Source organism: Musca vetustissima, unplaced genomic scaffold (genome assembly GCF_032173495.1).
Source record: "Musca vetustissima isolate MV318-11 ecotype Yass unplaced genomic scaffold, APGP_CSIRO_Mvet_v1 utg16475, whole genome shotgun sequence".
NCBI lineage: Eukaryota > Metazoa > Arthropoda > Insecta > Diptera > Muscidae > Musca > Musca vetustissima.
This window is the reverse complement of record NW_026879763.1, coordinates 246277-272256: the sequence shown is the minus strand read 5'-3', so window position 1 is coordinate 272256 and position 25980 is coordinate 246277. Positions and strand designations below refer to the sequence as shown.

The 25980-nt window shown below is 32.4% G+C and overlaps 1 protein-coding gene across 1 annotated transcript in view; it reads left to right on the top strand.

The window, feature by feature from the left end:
- Nucleotides 1-7614: 7614 nt before the first annotated feature.
- Nucleotides 7615-25980, top strand: part of LOC133324894 (circadian clock-controlled protein daywake-like) — a 29554-nt gene continuing 11188 nt past the window's right edge. Inside the window, exon 1 of the mRNA XM_061533719.1 lies at nt 7615-7776. Within this exon, the coding sequence (XP_061389703.1) occupies nt 7615-7776 (162 nt within the window). The remainder of the gene's footprint in view (nt 7777-25980) is intronic.

The following is a 25980-nucleotide window of genomic DNA, read 5'->3' as shown; positions in this document are numbered from 1 at the left end:
TTTTAGACCATGACAATGTACCGAGACCTAGACCAAATATTAAAATTAAATAACATGGTCGAATTTTGAAATATTAGTGGTTGGAGGTTAACGAAATAGGCGAAGATTTTATAAGAATATTTTCTAGGAATTTTCAGACCCATTGGCGTGGATTTTTAAATAAATATCTTTAAGGATATATCGACCCATAAAGCAAGGATTTTTGAAGAATATTTTTGGAAGAAATTTCAGACCCATAAGGCGTGGATTTTTAAAGAATATTTATGCAGCCTAAGGCGTGGATTTTTAAAGAATATTTATGCAGCCTAAGGCGTGGATTTTTAAAGAATATTTATGCAGCCTAAGGCGTGGATTTTTAAAGAATATTTATGCAGCCATAAGGCGTGGATTTTTAAAGAATATTTATGCAGCCATAAGGCGTGGATTTTTAAAGAATATTTATGCAGCCATAAGGCGTGGATTTTTAAAGAATATTTATGCAGCCATAAGGCGTGGATTTTTAAAGAATATTTATGCAGCCATAAGGCGTGGATTTTTAAAGAATATTTATGCTGCCATAAGGCGTGGATTTTTAAAGAATATTTATGCAGCCATAAGGCGTGGATTTTTAAAGAATATTTATGCAGCCTAAGGCGTGGATTTTTAAAGAATATTTATGCAGCCATAAGGCGTGGATTTTTAAAGAATATTTATGCAGCCATAAGGCGTGGATTTTTAAAGAATATTTATGCAGCCTAAGGCGTGGATTTTTAAAGAATATTTATGCAGCCATAAGGCGTGGATTTTTAAAGAATATTTATGCAGCCATAAGGCGTGGATTTTTAAAGAAGATTTATGCAGCCATAAGGCGTGGATTTTTAAAGAAGATTTATGCAGCCATAAGGCGTGGATTTTTAAAGAATATTTATGCAGCCATAAGGCGTGGATTTTTAAAGAATATTTATGCAGCCATAAGGCGTGGATTTTTATTTATGCAGCCATAAGGCGTGGATTTTTATTTATGCAGCCATAAGGCGTGGATTTTTAAAGAATATTTATGCAGCCATAAGGCGTGGATTTTTAAAGAATATTTATGCAGCCATAAGGCGTGGATTTTTAAAGAATATTTATGCAGCCATAAGGCGTGGATTTTTATTTATGCAGCCATAAGGCGTGGATTTTTATTTATGCAGCCATAAGGCGTGGATTTTTAAAGAATATTTATGCAGCCATAAGGCGTGGATTTTTAAAGAATATTTATGCAGCCATAAGGCGTGGATTTTTAAAGGTTTCTTTTTGAAGAATTTATGCGTGGATTTTTAAAAGTTTTTGTTTTTTGAAGAATTTATGCGTGGATTTTTAAAGGTTTTGTTTTGAAGGATTTATGCGTGGATTTTTAAAGGCTTTTTTGAAGAGCTTATTCAGCCATAAGGCGTGGATTGTTTAAAGAATTTTCAAATTCATAAAGATTGGATTTTTTAAAAAATGTTTGAAAATTTTTCAGATCCATGAGGAATGGATTTTTGAAGAATTTATTGAACCTAAAAGTCGTGGGTTTTTAAATTTTTTGAAGAAATGTCCATACTTATAAGCGTCAATATTATTATAAGCATATGTACGAAATTTTATTATGTTTCATAATTCTCAAAAAAAAAAAATTATCTCAAACAACGTGATTATAAAAATAGAACCCTTTAAAAATAGATTTTGAAGTGATAGCGGCATATAGTTGGAACTCTTTTTTAATATTAATATTTTTTCAAAGCAGGCTTATTAATACAAAAATAAATTGAAGTGTTCTTTGATATTTTTTGTTAGTGTATTGAGTAAATACACATTTTTATAATAAGTTCTATTAACAACATTTCCATTATTTTTCTTTAATCTCATCTCAAAAAACAAGTCAAACAAAACTTACGAATTTCACCAGCTTCCTGGGCCAAGATCACTTGGAATGCAACTAAACACAATGCAATTTTCCACATTTTAATATTATTTTTTGAAATATATTTTCAATTTTGTTATTAATTTCCAAATATTAATATTGTGAATTTTCTTAAAAATCACAAATATCACAGTTATTTAATCCTTTTTCTTGTTTTTTTATTTTTTTCCAATTTTTTGCCCGTTAATTTCCGATATTAACAACCGTTCGCATTGAGCCGAGATTTAGATCTGTCTTCGACGTTCAACATTGCCTAATATTTAAAACCTAAAAAATTATTAGCAGCCACAACAAAATCCAGCAACAGTAATTATGGCCGAAAGCTCTAATATTGTTTTGGGGTAACAACAAAGCTGAGCGATGAGCTTTGGTTTTTGTTGGTTGGTCCAGCAACAACAGCGAGTCTCCTAAGGTATATTTGTATATATTTATGCGCTGAGCAGAGCTCACGTAGCCGCAGATAATTCAGCAAAAAGGGGATTTTTATTTGTGTTTTTTTTTCGTATAAGAGAAACAATTTTTAATTTTGCATATTACAATAAAAAAAATTCCGTTAAAAAATTGTGATCGTTTTTCAACAATTTATGGACCTAAAAAGTGTTATTTTTTAAGAAACGTTTCAGAAGAATTTATGGAGATATGAGGCGTGGAGTATAGTTTTTGAAAGGATCTATTAGGAGTGGATTTTTAAATAATATTTCTTAAGAGTCGATCGCTTAAATTTTCAAACGACAATTAGATCGAACTTTCCTAATCAGTTAAGCATATTCAGACATATTTAATTAATATCAGAAGGAATGTAATCATCCAGAGACTTATTTTACAAGTCTGTTTAGTCACCGTTTATTACAACTATGTATGATGTGGTTCGTGTTTATAAGATGTTGAACTTTTGAGTGATTGCAATTAGAAAAGGGTGTTATTAATTAAAATGTATACAAACTTTTTAATTATTTAATGGGATTGTATTTAGCAATAGACGCAAACCTAATCAAATACTATACGTCGATGACTGATATATATTTGGACCAAAGTCCATGAAATTTAAAGAAATGATTCAGAATCATTGTAGTGCCATAATTGCAGTTATAATTCCAACACTGACTAATCAAAATATAAACATTTAATACCAAAAGCAAATATTTTATGCATATAGAAGTAATTGTATTAAATATATAAAACTCTCGTCTCTAAATGGTTGTTATTATACCCTTCACCACACTGTGGTACAGGGTATAATGTCTTTGTGGATATGTTTGTAACAGGCAAAAATAATCGATCTATGCATGTCCGTCCGTCCGTCTGTCCACGTTAAATTGTAAAGAAAGTACAGGTCGCATTTATCATCCTAATTGGATGAAATTTGGCCCAGCTCATTTGTTTGTACCAAGGACGAACCCTATTGAAATTGGGAAAAATCGCTTCAGATTTAGATATAGCTCCCATCAGGGACGTAGGCAGGGGGCGGCCCGGCCCGAGATGAAAATTTTTCAAAGTAAATTTATGTTTGCAACAGCGATATTTTTCATTTTGTACTACCGGGCAATCTTGTTCTCTATCTGCGTAAACCACTTCGGCTAGCTTCTTCAGTTGTCGACAAATTGTGCATGGGTGACCATGTTTTCGCAGTGTCATTGTAAACTTTTATTCTTTTGGTTGTAAGGGCGCAGCAATTATTTCAAACATAACTAATGTATTTTCTTTCATATATATTTTCTACAAAATAAAGTTATTATAAATTTCCGTAAAATACCACAGGTGGGCACCTTTGAACATACCCAGTAAACTCCATTAAAAAACGGAGTTTTTAACTTTTGGCTTCGATTTCTCAAAAATTTCAAATGGGCTAATAAGATTACGGAATTAGCTGTATTTTTCACCATATAAATTTTTGTTTTTAAGTCATTTTATGTTTTAATAAATTTTATTTTTTAATTTTCGAATATTTTTATATATATTTTTAATAAATAAATGAATTTCTGATATATACGAATACAATACATATATATTTGAACATAAACACTGTAAAAAACCATGCCGTTCAAAAATACTAAGCTTTGTTCATTAAAACATTAAAACTTCCTCCATTAAAACAGTAATAAAATATGTATATCATGCTTAAAGTATGTCATATGTATATTTATTTTAAAGGTTACATATGTACCTATTAGTTAAAACTTATAAAAACCCAAAAATTTTAAAATAAAAAATTTTTTTATATAATAGATTGTGCAAAGTTTGATTCAAATCGGACATAACTTTCTCCTAATATGGGATTTATAAATATAGAAAATTTTGACCCTTTGTGGGGGTGGTACCAGAAGATGTAGACCAATGGATCCCATCTTTTTACTTGATCTAGACTTGGTACAGATAATAGGTTGTACAAAATTTGGTTCAAATCGGATAGTCCGTTCGCATGATATTATAAAATTATTTTTTGCACAGTTTTGATCATTTTGTGGGGGAGTTGCCAGGTGGAGTGGACCGATATTCCCCATCTTCGAACTTGAATTATGTTTCGAAGAAATATTAAGATGTGCAAAGTTTGGATGAATTACTCCCTTGGAGAGTTATCGTGTGCCCCAGCCAACGCGCCAGACAGACGGACGGACATTTGTAAATCGACTCCAATTTTTCTGAAATGGTCCAAAGAAACATGGGACCTAAAACCAATATTTCGATGAGGCACATTTTCTCCGTAAATCGGTTCAGATTAAGATATAGATACCATTTATATTTAAGTCCGATTTTTAGAAAATTGTGCACCAAAGACGCAGAACTTAGCCTATTGTCAAAAAATTTTGTAAGACGTACTGATGAAAGTATAGCTGCCATATGTATTTTTATCCGATTTTAAGTAAGTGGTGTTCCAAGACCTAAAATATGGCCGATTGGTATCGGTTCAGATTAAGAACAAAATATATATAGGTGCTATATTCATTGTAGAGCCATTTTAGTACGCTATGCTAAATTTCGTATCAATCGAACAAACATGGGAACTGAGGTGTAAAATGGAACCTCTGTAGGGAGTCAATTGAAAAATATGGACCTATATTGATAAATGTTTGCAAATAATCTTTCTACTAATTAGGATCCCGGAATCCCAAGGTACACAGTCTCTTAGATGGGAAAATGCTAAAAGTGGGCCGGAGCCTAAAAAAACCATGAACATATATTGTAATTTTGCTGTAAAGATCTTTTGAACTCTCCAAGAGCATGGAATACCATATTACAGCCACTTCGGTGGGAGAATGTTGGTAATACCTTCAAAATACCGAAAATGGGACGGGACGTTTATATGAGGGCTATGTCAAAACATGGACCTATCATGAGAGAAACTGAAATACAATTACAGCAAAATAAATAGGAAATAATCCCAAGACTCTCGAAATAATTAAAATCAGAATGTTCATTAATATGGTCGCTACACCGAAAAATGCACCACTAACAACCCAAAATACTAAAGTCATTTCGCCTAGAACCTCCAAAATACAGAATATGTTACGGAACCGCAATATGGGCGGTATATCAACACGTGGTGCGACATTTTTAATACCAATTAACAATTTCATGGATCTTTCATAAACCTTTCAATCTCTATCGTGATTTTAAAATACAGACGAACATAGATCGTTCGACATAGCATTTTTTATGAGTTTATTCGAGGTGTCACAAACGAAATGACAAATTTAATATATAGTACACTCTACCATATCGTGGAGGTTAAGAAGAAGTTTGTCCATCCATGACCAAAGCCGTTTGGGAACTTGGACAAAACTGACAATCCATGACAATAACCCATTGCTCCTTGTAAGAATCTATTAATTTTACAAGTTTTGCGAGTATTTACCACAAAACTAGTAAAACTTTGAAATAAATTTAAGAGAACACCAAATAAAATAGCATTCTCTTTGTAAACTTTTTACTCGAGAAATTTGGCCGAGTGCAAATGGTAAACAGGAATGCCAATTGGCTGTTGTGTTGAATTTGAAGTATTGACATTTAATTTTGAGATATTTACTATATTTCTGTACCCGAACTTGTCGAATTATTTTGTACACTGATAGCGATTTCTACATGTCTCCCTTATACTAGCTTTTCTATTAAAAAGGTACTGGAGTTAGAATTTTAATTTCAAATACGCAAAATATTATGTACGATAAATAAATGTTTATTACCTCACAAAAACGTTTTTAAAATACTTATACATACATGTATATTTTTTATCTCTTCTCTAATAATCCGTTAGTAAAATTTAGTAATTATATTTTGTTCTCAATTCTTCAGCGCTATTATTATTTCTAAATTTCGATAGCATCTAACAGGAACAGCTCTAGTCAATAAAAATCAATTAGATACAATATTTCATTAGAACCTAGTGACCTTAACTACCAAGAAGTACAAAAACTGTAATTATACAAAAAACATCAATAAAATCTAAGCAAAATGCTGTTTTTATTATTATTTAATTATTTTTGTATTTTTTTTTTTTAAATTCTTAGAAGAAATGAACATTAAAATCTTTCATTTATTTATTTTTTTGTTTACAACATCTCTGAAATGTCAACAGATGATGACAGATCGTCATCATATAGACGTTTTAGAACCTGCAAAAACAGCTGCGAAGTTGAAAAAAAAGAAGAAAGAAAAACATCTACAACAATAAATCAATTAGACTTCCGCCGCCCTTAAACAAATATTGTTTTGTTCTAATGAAAACAATAATGTTTTCACATTAAAACAAAAAAATAAGAACAACAAAACAATTCTAAAGTAATTAAATATTATTTTATGTCAGAATCTATGGGAAGGCAACTGGACACGTATTCGTCAATCGAGCGTTTCTTTTATTTATTTAAGTTAACGGAAAAAAGTCACAATAGGCCCGGTAATGTAACATCGTCCAGCCAACATTCAATAAACAAACGGGGTCTAAGACAATAACTGCCAAACCATAAATAAACAAATAGATAAATAAATCAAAAGAAGCGTAGAGAATTACAGCGTATGCCCAGGGATGGAAAGTTGGGATTTATAATAAATAATAAAAAAAATAAAAATTCCAAAATTAAATAATTTTTAAAAAATATTTGTAAAAGATTCACGCCAATAATAATTGAGGTACCAATATATAGAAAACATCCAAGACAATAAGAATCCTTAAAAAAATATTTAAAAAAATACACGCCTATAATAATTAATGAATAATTATTTTAACAAAAATAAACTACATATATATACCAATTCATTTAAAAACTTTGTTAAAAATCCAAGCCCAAATTAAATCTTCAGAAATATATTTTTTAAAACATTCACGCTTATACTAATTCAAGAAAAAATATGTTTAAACTAAATCCACGACCATAATATGTGTGCCCATGATTTTGAATGTGATATAAGTCAAAAATTTTAGAAATCTACTCTGAAGAAAGTAGCAGCATTCCATGCAAATTAAGTCATTAAAATGCATTTATTTTTTAGTTGTTAACTGAAATACAAATATTGTTGGTTTTTATAGTGGTATAAGTCAGTGTGTTCACAAAGTAATTTTGTCATGTCTTCAGATAGTGGTTCAGGTAGGATGAAGTAAAACTTTTAATGTAAAAATCTACTATTTAAAGTTAATTGTAGACATTTTACGGCGAATAAATGGAAGTAGTTCTCGCAAGAAATTTAAACAAATAAGAATGATATCGTCTTCTGATGAATCAGATGCAGAACCCATACAAATGGAAGAGCGCAAAATGAAATCAAGAAAGAGGACACGCAATCCACAGGATTATGCTCAAAATATAAGAAAACTGAAGAGAAATAGTGGAGAGGAATATGAAACAAAAAACTCTAAGCACGTGAGTGCTACACTTTTCGAAAATAAAGATTGTCTTTGTTCCAAAAAGTGTTTAAATGGAATTGGATACGAAGACAGTAAAACTAATTTAGATTATTTTTGAAAATTAGCAAATTTTGAAAAACAGAATCTGTTTCTGTGTGGTTTGATTACAAAACAATTAATAAAATGGAGTCTTAAGTTTCATCTATATGTAATTTTAAGTTCGGAAGTTTCTGTTTGCAAAACATTTTTTTGGATACTTTCAAAATATCTAACGGAAGATTAAGTCGTGATTTAAATTCTGAAACACCTGGAATGGATGGTCATGGCAAAATGGCTAGTTCATCTAGAAAAACAGATGAAGGAGAGATCATGTTCAGAGTTTTCCAGCATGTGAGAGCCATTACACGAGATTACGTCACACTTCAGGTCGAAAGTTTCTAAGTGCTGACTTAGATATTCAAAAATTTATGGGGTATATGTGGAAAAATGTGATGAAAATAATACATCATGTGTAAAGGAGTGGACTTATAGAAAAATATTTAATATTGAGTTCAACCTAAATTTTCATACTCCTCGTAAAGACACGTGCCAAAAGTGTGATTCGATAAAACTAAAAATTGAATCATGCAGTAATGAGGACGAAAAGTAGCATCTTATGGAAATTCATGATTCACATCTTAAAAGTGCCGAACAGGCTAGAAAAGTTTAAAAGATGACATACAAAAAACAAAAGATAACCCGAAAGAAATTTACGGATTTGCATTTGACCTACAAAAAGCGCTTCCTTATCCAAAACTTTCTGTTTCGGTAGCTTACTATAAGCGCAACATGTATGTATACGATTTAGGGTTTCATAATTTCCACAATGAAAATGCTAAAATGTATGTATGGGATGAAACAATCGCCCCATACATACATTTTAGCATTTTCATTGTGGAAATTATTATCAGTCATCTGATAATAATGTTGAAACTATTGATCATAAATTTATGGTATCCGGCCATTCTTTCTTGCCAAATGATCGGGATTTTGGTTTAATAGAAACTAAAATTAAAAAATCTAATTATTTATACGTCCCTGAGCATTATTATAATTTAATAGAATCATGTATGATTAGAACCCCATTTTCGGTATCAAAAAGGATCGAAAAGATTTTATTTCTACAAAACAACTAAAAGAATCAAGGAATAATAGAAATAACATCAATGGAGAAGCTGTGCCTTGGTTAAAAATACAATGGATCAGATTTCTAAAAACTTCCCCATATAAGATGTTTTATAAAACTTCCTTGGATGACAACTCCGAATTCAAAGTATTAGACCTCTCACCTAAAAAAGGAAGATCTAGAATATACGGAAATATTACTAACAAAATTGTTTAATTTTTTGTATAAGTGATTTATAAAGACATGCAGTTAATTTTGAAAGTGGTACAAGTCATTTAAACCTTTCAAAACCACATTTTCTTTTAAAAATGGCAATAAATTTCACAATCATAATAAATACTTGTTTGTTGGGACTACTTTAATGTCGCAAAATCATAATCCATAATGCAAGGATATTTTTTAATCCTTTAAAATGCAAAACTCTAAATATCTCGAAACAAAAAAAATATGACTTATACCACTTTCAAAATCATGGGCACATGTATATATTTTTAAAAAAAGCTATAATACCCTGACAACATAGTTGTGTAGGGTATAAAAATCCACGACAATTACATATTTATGAAAAATATTTTTAAAAAATCCTTGAACATTTTATGTTTAAAAAAATACTTTTAAAAATCCACGACCATAATATATATAAAAAATAAATTTAAAAAATCCACACCTATAATAATTGTTAAAAAAATATATAATACAATAATTGTTACAAAATATTTTTTCAAAAATCCATGCCTATAATAATTATTTACAAACATATTTTAAAACCAGTGAGCGGAGCAGCATAGTCGGACGGGGTCGACCACAGGATACCCTACACAACTATCACGTAACTCTTACTTTCTGCGGATGTTTATTTCGGGCCTGGGCAATATTTCGTGATATTTGCACCCTCCTGACCGATTAGAGGTCAACAGCATCTCTTCCCTAAACTGAGTTTTCCGTCCACTTCATCCCAAATTTATTATGTGTTCAACACCGAAAATTATAGGCGTTGTCCTTAACAATAACTGGAACCTCTTGGAAAATTTTAAAGCGATCAGCGCTATATTTCTGCCCTCTAATGTTAATGGGTTACTAAACTCGGGTTACCAAAACTCGCCCTACATGCAAAATTTTGTGAAGATTTATAATGAACAGACGGAGGGACACACATGTCTAGATCGACTCAGCTAGTCGAGATATGACGATCGGTATACCTAAAAGTGGTTCTAGGACCAATATTTCGCAGCGTTACAAACTCTTGGCGCTATAATACCCTGACAACATAGTTGTGAAGGTTATAAAAATCTACGCTTGTATAGATGTATCCATTAAAAATCTCAAATAATTGATGTTATCACATAAACGATTTTTTTCAATATTCCACAACATGTGATTGAGTTTTGTTTACATTTGTTACCGGTTTTTTGGTTTTTTTTCTTGCACTTCTGCCAAAGAATCAAAATCATGTCTGAAACTGGTCCAACTGAAAATCCGATACCCTAGTTATTGTCACAAAATGAAACTTGAAATTGCAATTCATGGCAGCAATTTGAACTTTTATTTCGACGAATTGCAAAGTTCATGGCTTACAGACCAGCCAACATACATACACACATTTTGGGCTATGGTATTTAATGATCTGTTTTTGTATAATTTTTGTTTGCCTTCACCTTCAAGGAATTTAATGGCACATTTTTGAAAGTAGTTCAAACAGGAAGAGGATTTCATTGATAAAAGCGGAGGGAAACAGCAATGATGGAACTTGTTATTAAATAAAAATATCGCTATGTATATAAGTGCGTTTGTTGAATAATGTTATTAAATAAAAAAACGACAAAACAAAATGAATTCTCCAGCATGATTTATACAAATTTTCATGCACTAAAACCAATCAACGAATAACTTGTTCCACTCCTATAGAAACTCCACCAATACATAGGTTTTGAACACCGGGCTGTAAAACGAGTGATGCCTCAATTTCACGTTTATTCCATCAGGTCTCGTCACATGTTGGCTGTTTTGAGGGTATAAACCGAAATTTTCTAACAAAATGGGTTTAACTGGAGGGGTTCTTGGAGGTTCTTTCTGAAAAATGTTCAATACAAATCCAAATAAGTATAAGCCTCCATATAATTTTCTAACCGTACTTGCCATTGTGGTTTCTCAGAGATTTAAAAAAATCGATTTAGAAAATTTATAAGTCAGTGCTCCCATATTAGGATCCTGCGCCATTTTCGTTGTTTTGAAAGTGGTAATCGTATCTTTCTACCCCAGTGACTTAAATAATATATCCAGAACATTTTATTTTTTAGGCCCATTGTAACGATCCTCACCATACTTTATTTCTTCTGATTGATGCTACCGTGCTCAGGGCTTGGGGGTGTTATCAATGATAGTATGAAGGATGTCTTTGAACCTTAGGTGTTTGAGATTCGTCGGTTTTCCCTCCCTACCTGCATCGACAAGCGCTTGTTGATCAGCTGTTTCAATAAAAATGTTCCTAATAATATTAATTAAATTGTGAGTATTACGATTACTGTGAATATGAATAGGGTACGTTTCAACCAAGGCGCTATTATTCACTAAAATTCATGCCCATTTCCATCAGAAAAACGCTAGATGGTCTCTTATTATAAAATTTGGCAATATTTCAATGGGAAACCAGTAAGGAAAGTAGTAAAGTCGGACGGGGCTGACTATATGATACCTTTTACAACTTTGGCTATATTCATGAAATACATTCTTACGGACCTTGAATTTTTGAAGAACCATCAGCGTAAAATTCTACGACGACTTATGCAGGTCCGTCTTTCTGTTGTAATCACTCTAGCGTCTAAACGCATTGAGATAGATCGCCAAAATTTTGCATAAAGTTGTCTCTTGTCTGCAGGTCCGAAGATGAACTTTATCGGCACACGTACCAAATGTCTCCACTAAAAGTTATTAATATAGGTCCAATTTTTTGGGTAGCCCCCATATAACGGTTAATCCAGACCCATTTAATCGGTCACGCTTTAAATCGTTGGTGCACCATTTGCGAAAAATCGGAAGAACATATATATGGGAGCTATATCTAAATCTGAACCGATTTCAATAAAAGTTGGCACACGTTAGTCCATCCTAACTTCAGTACGTGGTGCAAAATTTCGTGCCAATCGACCTAAATTTGACTCTTTGATGCACCATTTGCTTTAAATCGAGCGATAATATATATGGGATCTATATCAAAATCTGAACCGATTTCAATAAACCTTGACACACGTTAGTCTATCCTAGCATCAGTACGTTGTGCAAAATTTCGTGCCAATCCGCCTTAATTTGACTCTTTTGTGAACCATTTGCTAAAAATCGGACGAAAATATATATTGGAGCTATATCTAACTCCGAACCGATTTTTCCCAATTTCAATAGGGTTCGTCCCTGAGCCAAATAAATGATCTGTGTCAAAATTCATCTGATTCGGATAATAAATGCGACCTGCACTTTGTTCTCAATTTAACATGGACGACAGACGGACATGCATAAATCGAATCAGAAATTGATTCTATGCATATTCTCAAAAGGAACCATAGGTCTATCTCGTTTCCTTTTGCCTGTTACAAACATATGCACAAAGAAATAATACCTTGTACCACAGTGTGGTAAAGGGTATACAAATTTCGTAATGATCCAAGACCTTAGGAATCAATGTTGTTATTGATTTTATTAGCAGTTGAGAATATTTCCAAAACAAAATCCTTATAAATTCCGCATTATCCGTAACATTCAAATTGATTTGAATGTATTATATTTTAGCTTCTGGTTTTATCCGTTTTTTTTTCTTTTTTAATTTTATAATTATTCCCGAATTTTACTTCTTTCCAGCTCGAAAACCAATAATCGAATCCCTCGAAAACAATTTTCCAATATCCCTCAAACTTTTTCCTGACACACAAATTCAAAGACTTCCATACTTTTTTCCTTTTAAATTGCACTACAGAAGTATTTCTGATACAAAGTAGTCATACCATAGAAAGGTTTCGCCACATTTTCCGTATTTTGAAGCTTTCAGAAAATTTTCAATATAGGTCCATATTTTTAAATAGTCCTGCTTAATATTCGGTATATTGAGGTTCTTAGCCGTGATTTCCAACCAGACTGCCTGTAGTATCCAACCAATAAGCAGCAAATTTACAATGTCATAGTCTATATATAAGCATCCCGATCGATTTAATTTTAAAAAATTCGGAAAAGACGTTTTTACCATTGATTTGTCGTAATGTCTAAACTTTGTAGAAATGCAGCTTACTTTGTCGTCCCATGTTGAATCGTTCTACTTTTTGGGAAATTTTGTTTCCCATCGTCATTTGTGCTTTGTTACTTTATTTACTTCGCACGCTTTTGATTCCGATCTCAAATTCCTCTGAAGATTTGGATTCTCTTTATACTTATTGTTTGTCCGCAGGCAAGACACAGTCTACCAACGGTATCCGCCTGTACTCATATATTAAGGACCGATATTAATTTTAAATTAATTAATTGCTCTGTCGGGAACTCAAAAAGTATAATTCTTTGATTAATGTATAATTCTTGAATGTTCTGAAATGAAGCTAATTTGGTCCTGATCGAAATATTTTTTTTTTTTTTTGGGAAACGTGCCCATTATTTCAGTGAAAAATATTACTTATTTCCACTGTAACTTTAAGTCTATGTAAATATATTTTAATAAAAAAAGCCTAAAAGTATGCTTTAAATTTTATAACTAAAATACTTAATGCTACAGTAGACAACCACATCATAGATACACAACAAATAAAATTATCAACATGATTTTTTTATAATTTCGCAGAACTTTACATTACTATATAATTATAGATATGTGAAATTTCGATTTATTCTCACAAAAGAACATCCGAAAATGCTAATATCTTAGAGTTTATTAAACCACAATTCATTATTATTATTTCCAAAATAATAACAATGCATTTTTCATTTCATTTTTTTTTTTTTTTTTGTTTTAGCTACAACCTTAAAATTCAGCTCATTCATGCTTTTTACGATTAATTGCAGCACCTATTGTCAAAATATAATTTATGAAGTAATAAATATTCCAAAAGTCTCTGAAAGAAGATATACGTCGTTCATTTGTTGTAATGAAAGTTTCTTTCATTCTGGAACCAAAATCCAAAAATGACAAAATATTAATACCTCATTATTTTGTCCACACAAAGTGTCAAGTCTTCAAAAAGTCATTCATCTTTTGTTGTTGCTCAAAAGAAGATTTGTTTTGTTCAAAAAATTTTGGCATAGAATTATCACTCACCGGTCCAAAATAATGAACGAAATTTGTATTCTATTCAATGCATTCGAATAACGTTATTGTATTTCAATTTTTTTCCATGTTAACAAATTTATTGCTTTTGGGTGCGAGAGTTGCTCAGATAATTATGAGCAATAATTTAATTGCGAAATTTTTGTACAAATGTATTCGAAACCTTAAAAATGTGGTATGTGTAAAGGATACGCGATTTAATCGGTAAATATTATGCAGATTTTCAAATTTAATGAGTTTCTATGATTCATCCAGATATCTTCTGTGAAACATATTCGATCACAGACCTGATTTTAAATCTTGAAAACCATATTTAAGAAAAAAATGGTTCCAATTGATTTTAGGTTTTAAAAATATTAGTGGTATTTTGAGTAAAAGTAAATTTTCTATGGACTCTCAATAGATATAGTTTTAAAGGCATTTTTAAAGTCCAACAGAACTCTTTAGTCTCTGAGATGTGGGCTTAATAGTATATTTTATTCAAAGCTAATTATACCATCAAAGATCCCATAAAAAATATATTCTTGATCGGAGAAATATGATATGTCGATCTAGACAAAAAAAGTTGCGACTACATTTAGTTCCTTTCTATTTCGATATATAGAAGGATTTATCTTTATAGTGAGGACAATTTGACATTTCAAATTATTGGGGTTTGAAATAGGTCCATGATCATCTGCGGTCAAGATAATGCCCCAGATAATTTTATTTTTATATATCTGCGCTCTAGATTGGTTTCAAGGGTTTTTTGAAGTATTTTGAAGGTCTCAGTCCTATCGTAGAAAAGTAAAATATCGTACATTCTTGCAGAAAATGTTCATATACAGATCTCATTCCATTTCCAGTCTTTTTAAGTTCCATATTCATAATTTTCAGAAGATAGGAAACCTTTTTGCTTGGAATTTGCAATATAAGTCAATTGTTAGACATAGTAATTTTTTAGGGAGTTAGATTTGAAACCCCATGAGAACCTGAACGATCAAATTAGAGCCAATTCGGCTCAAAAACTTGTTACAAGAAAGAGAGGGCCGATGGGTCGCACCTTCGGGCTTGATCTAGACTTGGTAAAGATAATAGGTTGCGCAAAACTTGATTCAAATCGGACATTCCATCCCATATTGGATTTATTTTGACCATTTGTGGCAGATGTACCAGAAGAAGTGGAGCAATAGATTCTATAATTGATCTAGACGATTGTCCGTTCGTATGATATTATCAAATTAATATATCATTTTGTAGGGAAGGAACCAGAAGGAGTGAACCGATATTCCCCATTTTCGAACTTGAACTAAGTTAGAAAGAAATATTAGGTTGGGGAAAAATAATTCCATTATTGTTATATGAACTATAGAACTCCGATTTGGGCAAAACATTTTAAAGGTAATTTCATAATGCCTCTCTTATAGAAGACTTGCTCTCTATTTGCAAAAAAGATACCAATTTTTATACCCTACACAACTATGTTGTCAGTGTATTATAGCTGTGTGCAGCCCCAAGTGTTTGTAACGCCGCGAAATATTGGTCTCGACTAGCTGAGTCGATCTACACATGTGTATCCGTCCGTCCATTATAATTAGTAAACACGATACAGGACACAGTCATGGACCAATCTTCACGAAATTGCATGTAGGATGTGTTCTGGCCAATGAAGACCCCTATTGTTTTTGGTAAAGATCCGTTAACATTGAGGTGATGAAATGGAGCAACAACTTTATTTTTGTCTGATTTTTTTATCGCTCCAAAGGGCGCAATTATGGCCAACATTTTACATGTAAAAGGGGATCGGGCCAAAAAATAAGCATGCCTGTTTTGATAAAGATTGGTCAATATTTAGAGGGGTCAAATGGACTCTGACTTTTGTGTGAAAAATTACAAAATGTGTATTCTTTAACGCATATATTTACCCCTGAAGGACATATACCCGAGAAGTTGATAGTATATCCAAGAGGAGTGGTTGGCCTTTAAATTGATTCCAATTATATTGTCGTATGTACTCGGATGTTGGAGTTACACGTAAATATTTGCAGGTGCTTACGTATTCAGATATTATTTAGTAACACATTACCACACTGGAGGGCGGAAATATAGCGCTGATCGATTTGAAATGTTCCGTGTGGTTCTAGCTATGGTCAGGGATAACGCCTATCATTTTCGGTGAGGGTCAGATAATAATTTTGGGATCAAGCGAACCGGAAACTTACTTTTGTTGTGTTTTTTTTTCGAGTCGATCTGTAGGCCACAATTGAAATCCGATCATCACAACACAACCAACGGAATCTGGACAAGTATAGAAGAGCTATACTGAATATTAGTAATATTCGGAAAATGTGTCAGTGTAAGGAAGAGGTGCTGTTGACTTCTAATCGGGCTCAGGCTTGGAATAATAATCCACAAAAAGATAGAGTCCCGTCGTAGTTGTGTAGGGTATCGTATGGTCGGCCCGGTCCGACTATACTGCTCTACTCACTGGTTTATCATTACAGAAATTTTGCAATGCAAGAAAAAAATGATAATCGCTTGGTGCCAAGTCCGGACTGTATGGCGGTTGCATAAAAACTTCCCAACCAAACTCCCGAAGTTTCTCTGATCATTTCTCCGATTTTATCGACATTTTCGACGACCGGCCTACCAGTGCGATTTCTAACAGAATCTACGAAACCAAAATTGTGCATAATTTGCTGTTACAGAATCGGAACCATAAAAACCATTCACAATTTTAGCCGCTTGGCTTGAATGCGCCAAAGAAAAAACAGAAAACAATTTTTACTGCGAAATGAGCATAAATCTGAAATTGTTTGATCGATACTTTACGAAATATCTATCAGTACAGCCATCTGCCAAAAAAAAATAATGGATTTCAACCATGATATTCAACCACCACGATCGTTTTCGCACAGGCTTATCGTATGTGATCCATTTCTCATCACCAGTCACCAAACGTTTAAGAAATGGGTCTATCTCATTCCGTATGGCCAAGGTTTCGCAAATGGAAATTCAATCCATCCTATTTTTTGGCGCCCAAACACCGAACTTCTTTTTGAATCCAGCTTTGTGTAAAAGGTTTAAAACAATTTTATGGGCGATGTTACGACTGCTAAAAACTTCGATTATTTCTATTTGCAACCTAATATATACAATTAGAAAACCCTTTTGCACATCTTTATATCTTTCCATCAGTGACCCACATTCCAAATTTCAGAATTCTAGCCCTTCCCGTTTGCCTAATTCAAAGGGTACCATATTTAGTACATTTTAGTATTTTTCTAGTACGAATATCCAAAAACCCAGCCTTATCTCAAACTTACACACCAACAACAACCCACACTCAAGCTGTCAGTCAGTCACTAACACACTCATTTATAAATTAAGGTAGAAAAAACTTCTTATTATTTATCCTATCGATAACCTTCTTTAGTTTTTTCTCAAAACTTTTTATTAATAGAAGTTTTTATCTACTCCTACTATTGATATAATGCCTTCTCAAGGTCTTCTATTGATAGAATATAATTTTAGGCACACCACTTATAGAAACCTTTTCTAAAATGTTCATTCTCTAAGCCTACTCTACACCTTCTATTGATAGAAAATTCCTTTTGTAGGTCTACTATCGATACAAGGCCTCTACGGCTTATATCTGGGGAATACCATCTCTATGACTTGTTTCCCTAGATCGAGGTAGAATTCTGCACGACTTCTCAATAGACTTTCTAGACATATATTATTTATTTTTTTCTTTTTTTAATTTTCTTTCTTAATTCCGAAAATTGCAATATTCTTTCTAAATTACAATATAAGTTTACGTTTAACTCTATGTTGTTGTTTGTTACTTTGTTTAAACTTCTGGGCACACAATAACAAACATTCTGATAACCTGCTGCCCCTTGCATGTATTCGCTTCCAAACTATGCAATTAAAGCATTCATTCCATTAATCATATATCAGTAGCTGGTAATGAAGCGTTAAAAAATTTTGTCATCATCATGTCCCATTACAAAACACTGACAATGGAAGCCTAGTTACTTACACGCTAACAATGGCAACAGCAAAAAAAAAACAACTACTACCAAATAGCCAGTAGAAAAAAAGTATAAACTGCAGCAATTGCCAAGATTTAATTGATGCTCAAACTTCAACTAAAAGTGCCAACTGCAACAAATCCTAAGGGCAGAAGGTTGCTGCCCTGATTGCTTGGATGACATTGAAATTCACGTGCACGCCTGACACTGGTGGTACTGCTTGAATGCGAAATGGAAAACAAAGGCACAAAGCAAAGTTGGTACAAAGGGAGAAAAAAACTAAAACTAAATAATAATAACACAAAAAAGTTGCAATTGTTGTAAAAGAAAACTAAATAAGCATGACATGGAACAAATGTGAAGAAGTGACTAAAAAATATGTACATAAGTAAAGGGAAATAAAGAAACAAATAATGTTTAAAAATGTTACAAATGAAAATTGCATGCAAAGGGTAGTTGAAATTGGTGTGAAGTATTTTGACACTGATTTTTGCGGTGAAAGATCCCCTTTGAACATGAAAGCCCTTGAGGAGTATATTAAAATCCTAGAAGAACATAATCATCATAGATGAAGATTTTTAGTTATGGAGTAGCGAATTTTTTGTTGTCGATCCCATAACTTTGAGGCTATTGTAGGTTAATTTTAAGATGACATGTCTTCAGTTTAATCGAATGACATTTTTTGTAAAATATTTTCAACTCCCCTTTTTCGTTGTTGTAGGAAAGGTTATATTCAAAAATGTCAGTCATGCCAATTTATTTCCTATACTTAGTAGGACTAATTATGTTAACAACAAAAAGTGTATCACGAACCTTACATTTAACACTATTTACTGTATTTAAAAAAAGGAAATACAAACACTATTACCTGAGGGCTTGAAACAAATATGGTACTTACATACAATAAACTGTTGGTATATTGAATGTAACCCTTTCTGTATCCTGCAATACGACCCCATGAAAAGGAGCCTCTGGACTATATATGTCTATAGATTTGTAATAAAAGCGAAAATGCAACACATTGAAATAACGGAGGAGCAGGTATTCTATATAAGGAGGAGGCCGAGATCTAGACTTTCATTTAAGGGAACCCCACCCATTCTCGACTTTAATTTTCCAAGATTTTCAATGGGCTGGTAAATCAATACCAAAGCTTGTTTAGGTTTGTAACTTTGCACATATATATTTGAAGATTTAAAAGAGAAGAAAAATAATTTACAAAAAAATTTTGTTATTGCTTTGTTGTTGTTTTTTGTAATTAAAGAAAAGTCCTTATTTTTGATGGCGGGCATGATAACTCCTCACTGGAACATCGGAATCTGAAAATTCCAACGGTGTTAGAAAGAGTACATGTCTGGCTCTCGTATTAACAAAATTCGCTCTAAAATTAACAAAATGGCGGAACTTTGAAAAAATATTTTTGGAAAATCGCCGATTTTTGACCAAAAACCAAGTTAAAAAAAATAATGAAGATCTTCACCGATTGGTTTTATCCTAGTTCATACGATAGCTATACACTCACAGAGAAACGTGTAAAAATTTGGAATCGATTGGGTTATTAGTTTTTGAGTTATCGTGCCCGCCATTTGCAAAAGAGAAAAGCGCGTTTAAAGTTTGAGAAGCCCTTCAGCCGTCACTTGATGCTTACACAATAAATCGGCTATATCTTCAAGAGTTCTTGAGATTTGCACTTGAAATTTTGTAGAGACATTCTTGAATTAGTGTAGATTCGAATTAAATCAAAAAACAATTTGACCCCGAGAATGGTGGGGGGGGGGGGTTGTTCCCTTAATAAGAGGCCCAAAAAAGGTCTTTTATCAATAGAGGACCTGGAAAACATCTGAAAATATTTCAATAAATATTATATTCGTGCGTGAACGTCATTTATAAATACAAGGTGTATAGAAGGCTCAATAAAAGTTATAGGCAAGGTAATGTGTAAGTGGAAGAACTAGGGAGGGTCGATTATCAATAGAAGGGATAGAAAAGGTCTGCTATAAATAGAAGATCAAGATTTGGTTATCCATCAATATAATTCCAAGTGAAAATCTTCTATACTAATATGTCTTATAGAAGTTACGTGGAGTCATCTAGCCATGTTTCGCACAATGATACTAGATGCATTTTTAACAAATCTAATATTCTTCTGATTAAAAACAAAAGAAGTAGTTAAGTTCGGCAGGGCGGAAATCGGGATTTTTATAAGGGGGCTATGGGGGCAAATGGGATATATCGGTTTAAGCTTTATTGTAGTCCCCATATTTAGTCAACTTTTCGATATTCTGAAGATTTCAGTTACGTTTCTCAACCGAATGTTATCTATGCAGATATTTTGGGTTCCAATCATGAATTGTCCATGTTTACGTGCAGCTCCGATATAAAGGTACCCTCCATTTTCGGTATTTCGACGATTTAAGACATTTGTAAATTTGGGTCTATACGCTGTTATAGGCCCTTATTAAAGGTCTCGGATTATTTTATATATTTAATTTTTCAATCAATTTGGCATTTCGGGTTTATGGTGGGTATGCCATTTTTCACAAAATATTTTCTAAACAAGACCATATAATGGTCCCGACCATTTTCCGTATGTTGAAGGTCCTAGACGAATTTTCCTTATTGAAATTTTCCTGTAGCAAAGTACCCGCTCCTTCGTATGCGGAAAGGGAATGAAAAAATAATATTTCAAATGGAAATCGTGAATACTATATACATTATTTTTTTCGATTAATTGACCCTACGGTTAATAGATTTCCACGCTTAATTCAACCACATGAAGGGGCAAAAAAATATTACATAGGAAAATACATGTACATTATTTCGGATAATTAAACCCGGTTAATTGATTTTCCCGCTTAATTGGTTCAAAATTCATGTCATCAGAAATAAATTTCCTTTTACATTTCACCGGTTAATTGCAAAATCATAATTGAAAAATAATCTGGCATTTTTTACATACATATTTGACGTAATTTGTGACTCTACTAATTGAAAACATATATTTTTTTAAGGAAAAACTGCGTAATTTGTATTTGACATTGGATATCTTTTAAATCGTTAGTAGTTCCAATTATACGTGATTACTGTAATTGAACAAACTATTCAATTAAGCGGGTTCGGATAATTGATTCCTCGGTTAATTGAACAAAAAATTGTGCAAATTTTGATGTACAATTAACCGAAAAATACTGTAATTTGTCGTACTATAGTTCTGAAGTCCACCTCTATTCCTATATTTAATATCAAGTTTATTACCATTAAGTACTCTTCACACACATAAGCACTATTTTCCGAAATCCATACTTTAGCAAAAACGTACAGGTTCCACAGGTTGTTCCATTTAGAACTTTTCGAACACATAAGTATATATTTTCAAGACTGCCTCTATATTATCGCCACCACTAAATTTAGTACCAATTAGTACCAAAACCCCTTTGGCCCTTCTTTCTAACTCTCTGTCAGTGACCAACATACTAAATTTTAGGTTTCCAGCTCTCTCCGTTACCCAAATCCAAATTGTTCCAAATTTAGTAAATTTTCTATTCTATTTACTATTGGTACATAAAACTCCGAGTTTACAAAGTTGTCTCCATAGCTCAATACTACACTTCAACAGTAATCTGAATTCCAAATCTCAGGATTCCACCAAATCCAACTTGTTTCAAATTTAGTACCATTTAGTAATTTTCATACTTATAAGTAAGAATTTCTAAAACTACATCAATCCTACACTCTAAAAGTAATTTTACTTCCGCAAAAGTCAATTTTTTTCGTACTCATAAGTAAAAATTTCCAAATATACCTCAATCCTTATTTTAAATAGTCCAAATTTATGAATTCCAGCTCTGTGTGTTCATTAAAAACCAATATATATATAGATATGGTACAATTCTGTACTTTTCGTACTCATATACCAAACCAATCTTAATATTCCAAACCTGCTTTCAATCGTAAGTCTAAATTTAAGAATTTCAGCTCTATCTGTTCACTAAATTGTACCCTATTTGGTACCATTCTGTACTTTTCCTACATTCCCAGAGTAACCTAAGTTGCAACTTTCAGGATTCGAGTTCTACCTGTTCACCAAAGTCCAAATTGTACCAAATGTTGTGCTTGTTGTACCCAAAGACGAATTGTCAAAAATACCTCAGTCTTGCACTTCAATAATAACCCTTAATCAACATTTAAAAATTTCAACTCTATCCGTTCACCAACATCCAAGTTGTACCAAATTTAGTACCATTTATTACTTTTCGTAGACATAAGTACGAGTTTCTAAAACAGCCTCAATTCCACACTGAAACAGTAATTTTATTTATAAATTTCAGGATAACAGCCCTATTCGTTCACATAGATCCAAATTCTACCATATTTAGTACTTTTCGTACTCATAATTTCGAATTTCCAACAATGTCTCAATCCTTTGCTATAAGAGTAATTTTATTTTCAAATCCACCCATATCTATCCTTTCATTCAAATCTAAATTGTACTAAACTTAAAATCATTTAGTACTCATAATTACGCATTTTTAAAATTACCTCCACTACCTCATCCTACACTCCAACCTTATTTTTAAGTCCAAATATTAGGATTCCCAATCACACAAAACGAATTGTACCATATTTAGTACCATTTAGTGCCTCTCGTATCCATAAGTACGAAATTCCTTAATCCTGTCATTTTCATTCCAAATTTAAGTTTACCATCTCTATCCGTTAACTCTAATCAAAATTGTACCAAATTTTGTACCATTTAGTACACTTAATGACGAATTTTCAAAACTACCGACATATCTCAATTCTGCACTCCAACTGTGATATTAATTCAAATTTTCAGAATCTCAGCCCTATCCGTTCACACAAAAACAATTTGTAAACTTTTTGGTACCGTTTAGTAGTTTCTATGATTAACAATTTCCTAATCTATGTCAATCCTACACTCCAACAGTAATTTTAATTCAAATTCAATCCAAATTTTAGGTTTCCAGCTCTCTCCGTTCAAATCCAAATTGTACCAAATCTAGTGCCGTTTAGTACTTTTCGTACATATAAATACGAGATTCCAAAGATATCTCTATAGCTCAATCTTCAACAGAAATCTTAATTACAAATTAATAGCTTTCAGTTCTATCATTTCAAGCAAAATCCAAATTGTACTAAATTTAGTTTACCGATAAGTACAAATTTCATAATATACCTCAGTCCTACACTCCAACAGTCATTTTAATTCCCAATTTGAAGGCTCCAGCTCTAAAACTAAGTACGAATTTTTAAAGCTACATCAATCCTGTACTCTAATAGTTGTCCTAATTGCGATTATCAAGATTCCATCAACTGAATGCAAATAGTACCAAATTTAGTACCATTTTGCACTTTTTATACACATAAGTACGTATGTCTTAAACCATTTCCGTACATCAACACCACTTCCCAACCTGTATTCAATTTAAAATGACAAGATTCTGGCTATATATGTTCAATATATATACAATTAGAACTAAATTTAGTAAAGTTTAGTACTTATAGGTACTCGGTAGTTTAGTACTTATAGGTCTAATTTCCAAAAACCCTTTTGCACATCTTTCTAACATTCTATCAGTGACTAACATTTTAAATTTCAGAATTCTAGCTCTTCCCGTTCGCCTAATACAAAGGGTACCATATTTGGTACATGTTAGTACTTTTCGTACCCTTCTAGTTCGAATTTCCATTTCGATTTCGAGCTCGGGCAAGTCAAGAGGTCTAGCGCCTCAGACATAGGCCATGACCAATCATTTCGTTTCGCAATATATCGGTCCACGTTTTGTTAAGTCCCACATTTTCGGAATTTTGAAGGGTTCTTCAGGAATAAACTTCTTCACAGAAAATTAAATGTCTATGTTTTGACAAATAAATGTCCCGCCTTTTTTCGGTAGTACACTGGTGCCTCTTATCCTAAGTGCCTCTAAGATTTTTTGACATAGACCCATCATATAACTTTTTTTTTATATATATTTTTTTTTGAATTTGTTAATACTTATTTCGCACACAATGGGTTAAGCTCAATATTTCCCCTCCACCGGCATTCTTAAAACATTTCTTTCCAACACAAAGGCACACACACAACACTAACACATACGCACCATCAACATTCATGCAATTTAAATCTTGGCTTGAATATGTTTTTGTTTACCTCTCTACGCCTGGGCTGGCTGACTTGATGGATGGATATATGAACAACTGCCGGGGCTGGATGGGCTGACTGACTAACTAGCGTAGTTGATATTGGCCAAGAAAGCAGCCAAAGAAAGAAGAAAGAAAACAACAATAACAGCACAACACAACAACAAAGCCAAGGAAAATATTAAACAAAAACATTTCTTGTATTTCGAAGATGGTTAAAATGCTGAACCCATTCACATTTCAAGTCATTTGTAAAGTGAATCGCGTGAAAGTTGTACAACGCGGTCGCTTCTATAACTCCGGATTGCCTGTCTACAAACGATTTTAACAAGAATACCAACCAAGTGATCTCAGAAAAAATATTGAATGCAATACAAGAAATTATTTTTTCATAAAAAATAAGAAGTAGAGAAATAATAAAAACAACAACAAGAAGAAAATAATTTCTTTTAATATTCTTAAAGAGTGCTTGACCAGACCTACGCACAAACACACTTAACCAAAAAATTTGGATATTTTACAAGAATACCAATAACCATCCAAAGCCCAATCGGGTCATGACCTAATTTTTTTCTTCTTGACCACACCAGTCAGTCATTGACCACCACCGAACACAAAGTGAAATTACCTTTCAGAGAGTGTGAGTGCGAGTGAGAGCGAGGGAGATAGAAGTGAAAAACGTGTTCAATACAAACATTTACATATTTAATCGATCGTTTTGAAGTACCACGAAAAGAAAGAAAACTTTCGCTGTTTGTCACCCTCAGTCAGTGTCGTTTCAAAGTCGAAGGTGGAGAGAACTGTTAATTGGTGCATAGAAAAATACCAAAAAAAAATAGATATTCGTTAATTTGAATATCTAAACATAATAACTTTTACTTTCATCGAGCTTCGAATCGTTAAAGAAATTTATAAAAAAACAAAAATGTTGAAAATCGCTCTTCTCGTTTTGACATCATTAGTGGCCAGCATCACAGTACGGGCTCAACAACGTAAGTTATTTTGTTTATTTTTATCACTTTTCTATTTAGATTTTTTATTATCTACTGAAGAATACGGGGATCTACAGTGGTCGGCATATTCATTGAAAAAGATTGAGTCTAGTTAAATTGTTTTAATAAATTTATATTGATACACTTTTTTGAAACAGACATTTTCACGTGAACTAAAAGTTATAGTGGAAGTATTTTCTCTTTAGCTGAGGGTGTAACAATCATGGATATGGGAAAAATGATCAAAATTCCAAAATATTGAAATGTAAAGCTTATGGAACTACACCATTCTGTTGCGAATAATGTTGAAAATAAATAAAGTTGAAATTTTGATCTATTCCGGCAATATTCAAGAAGATTTTGAAACCCTGTGTGGACTAGAATTGCTAAACAACCGGCACATTTTTTTAAAATCTCAAATCTAAAATAAAACCGATTATATGAGAGCTATATTTAAATCCGAACCAATATTGATTATTTTTGCTGGGGAGATTTTGTACCCAATGAAGATCCAAAATATCAAATTCTAAAATCGGTTGGATAACCTATACAAAATATAAAAATACAAGATAACAGCGGATGCCGTAAT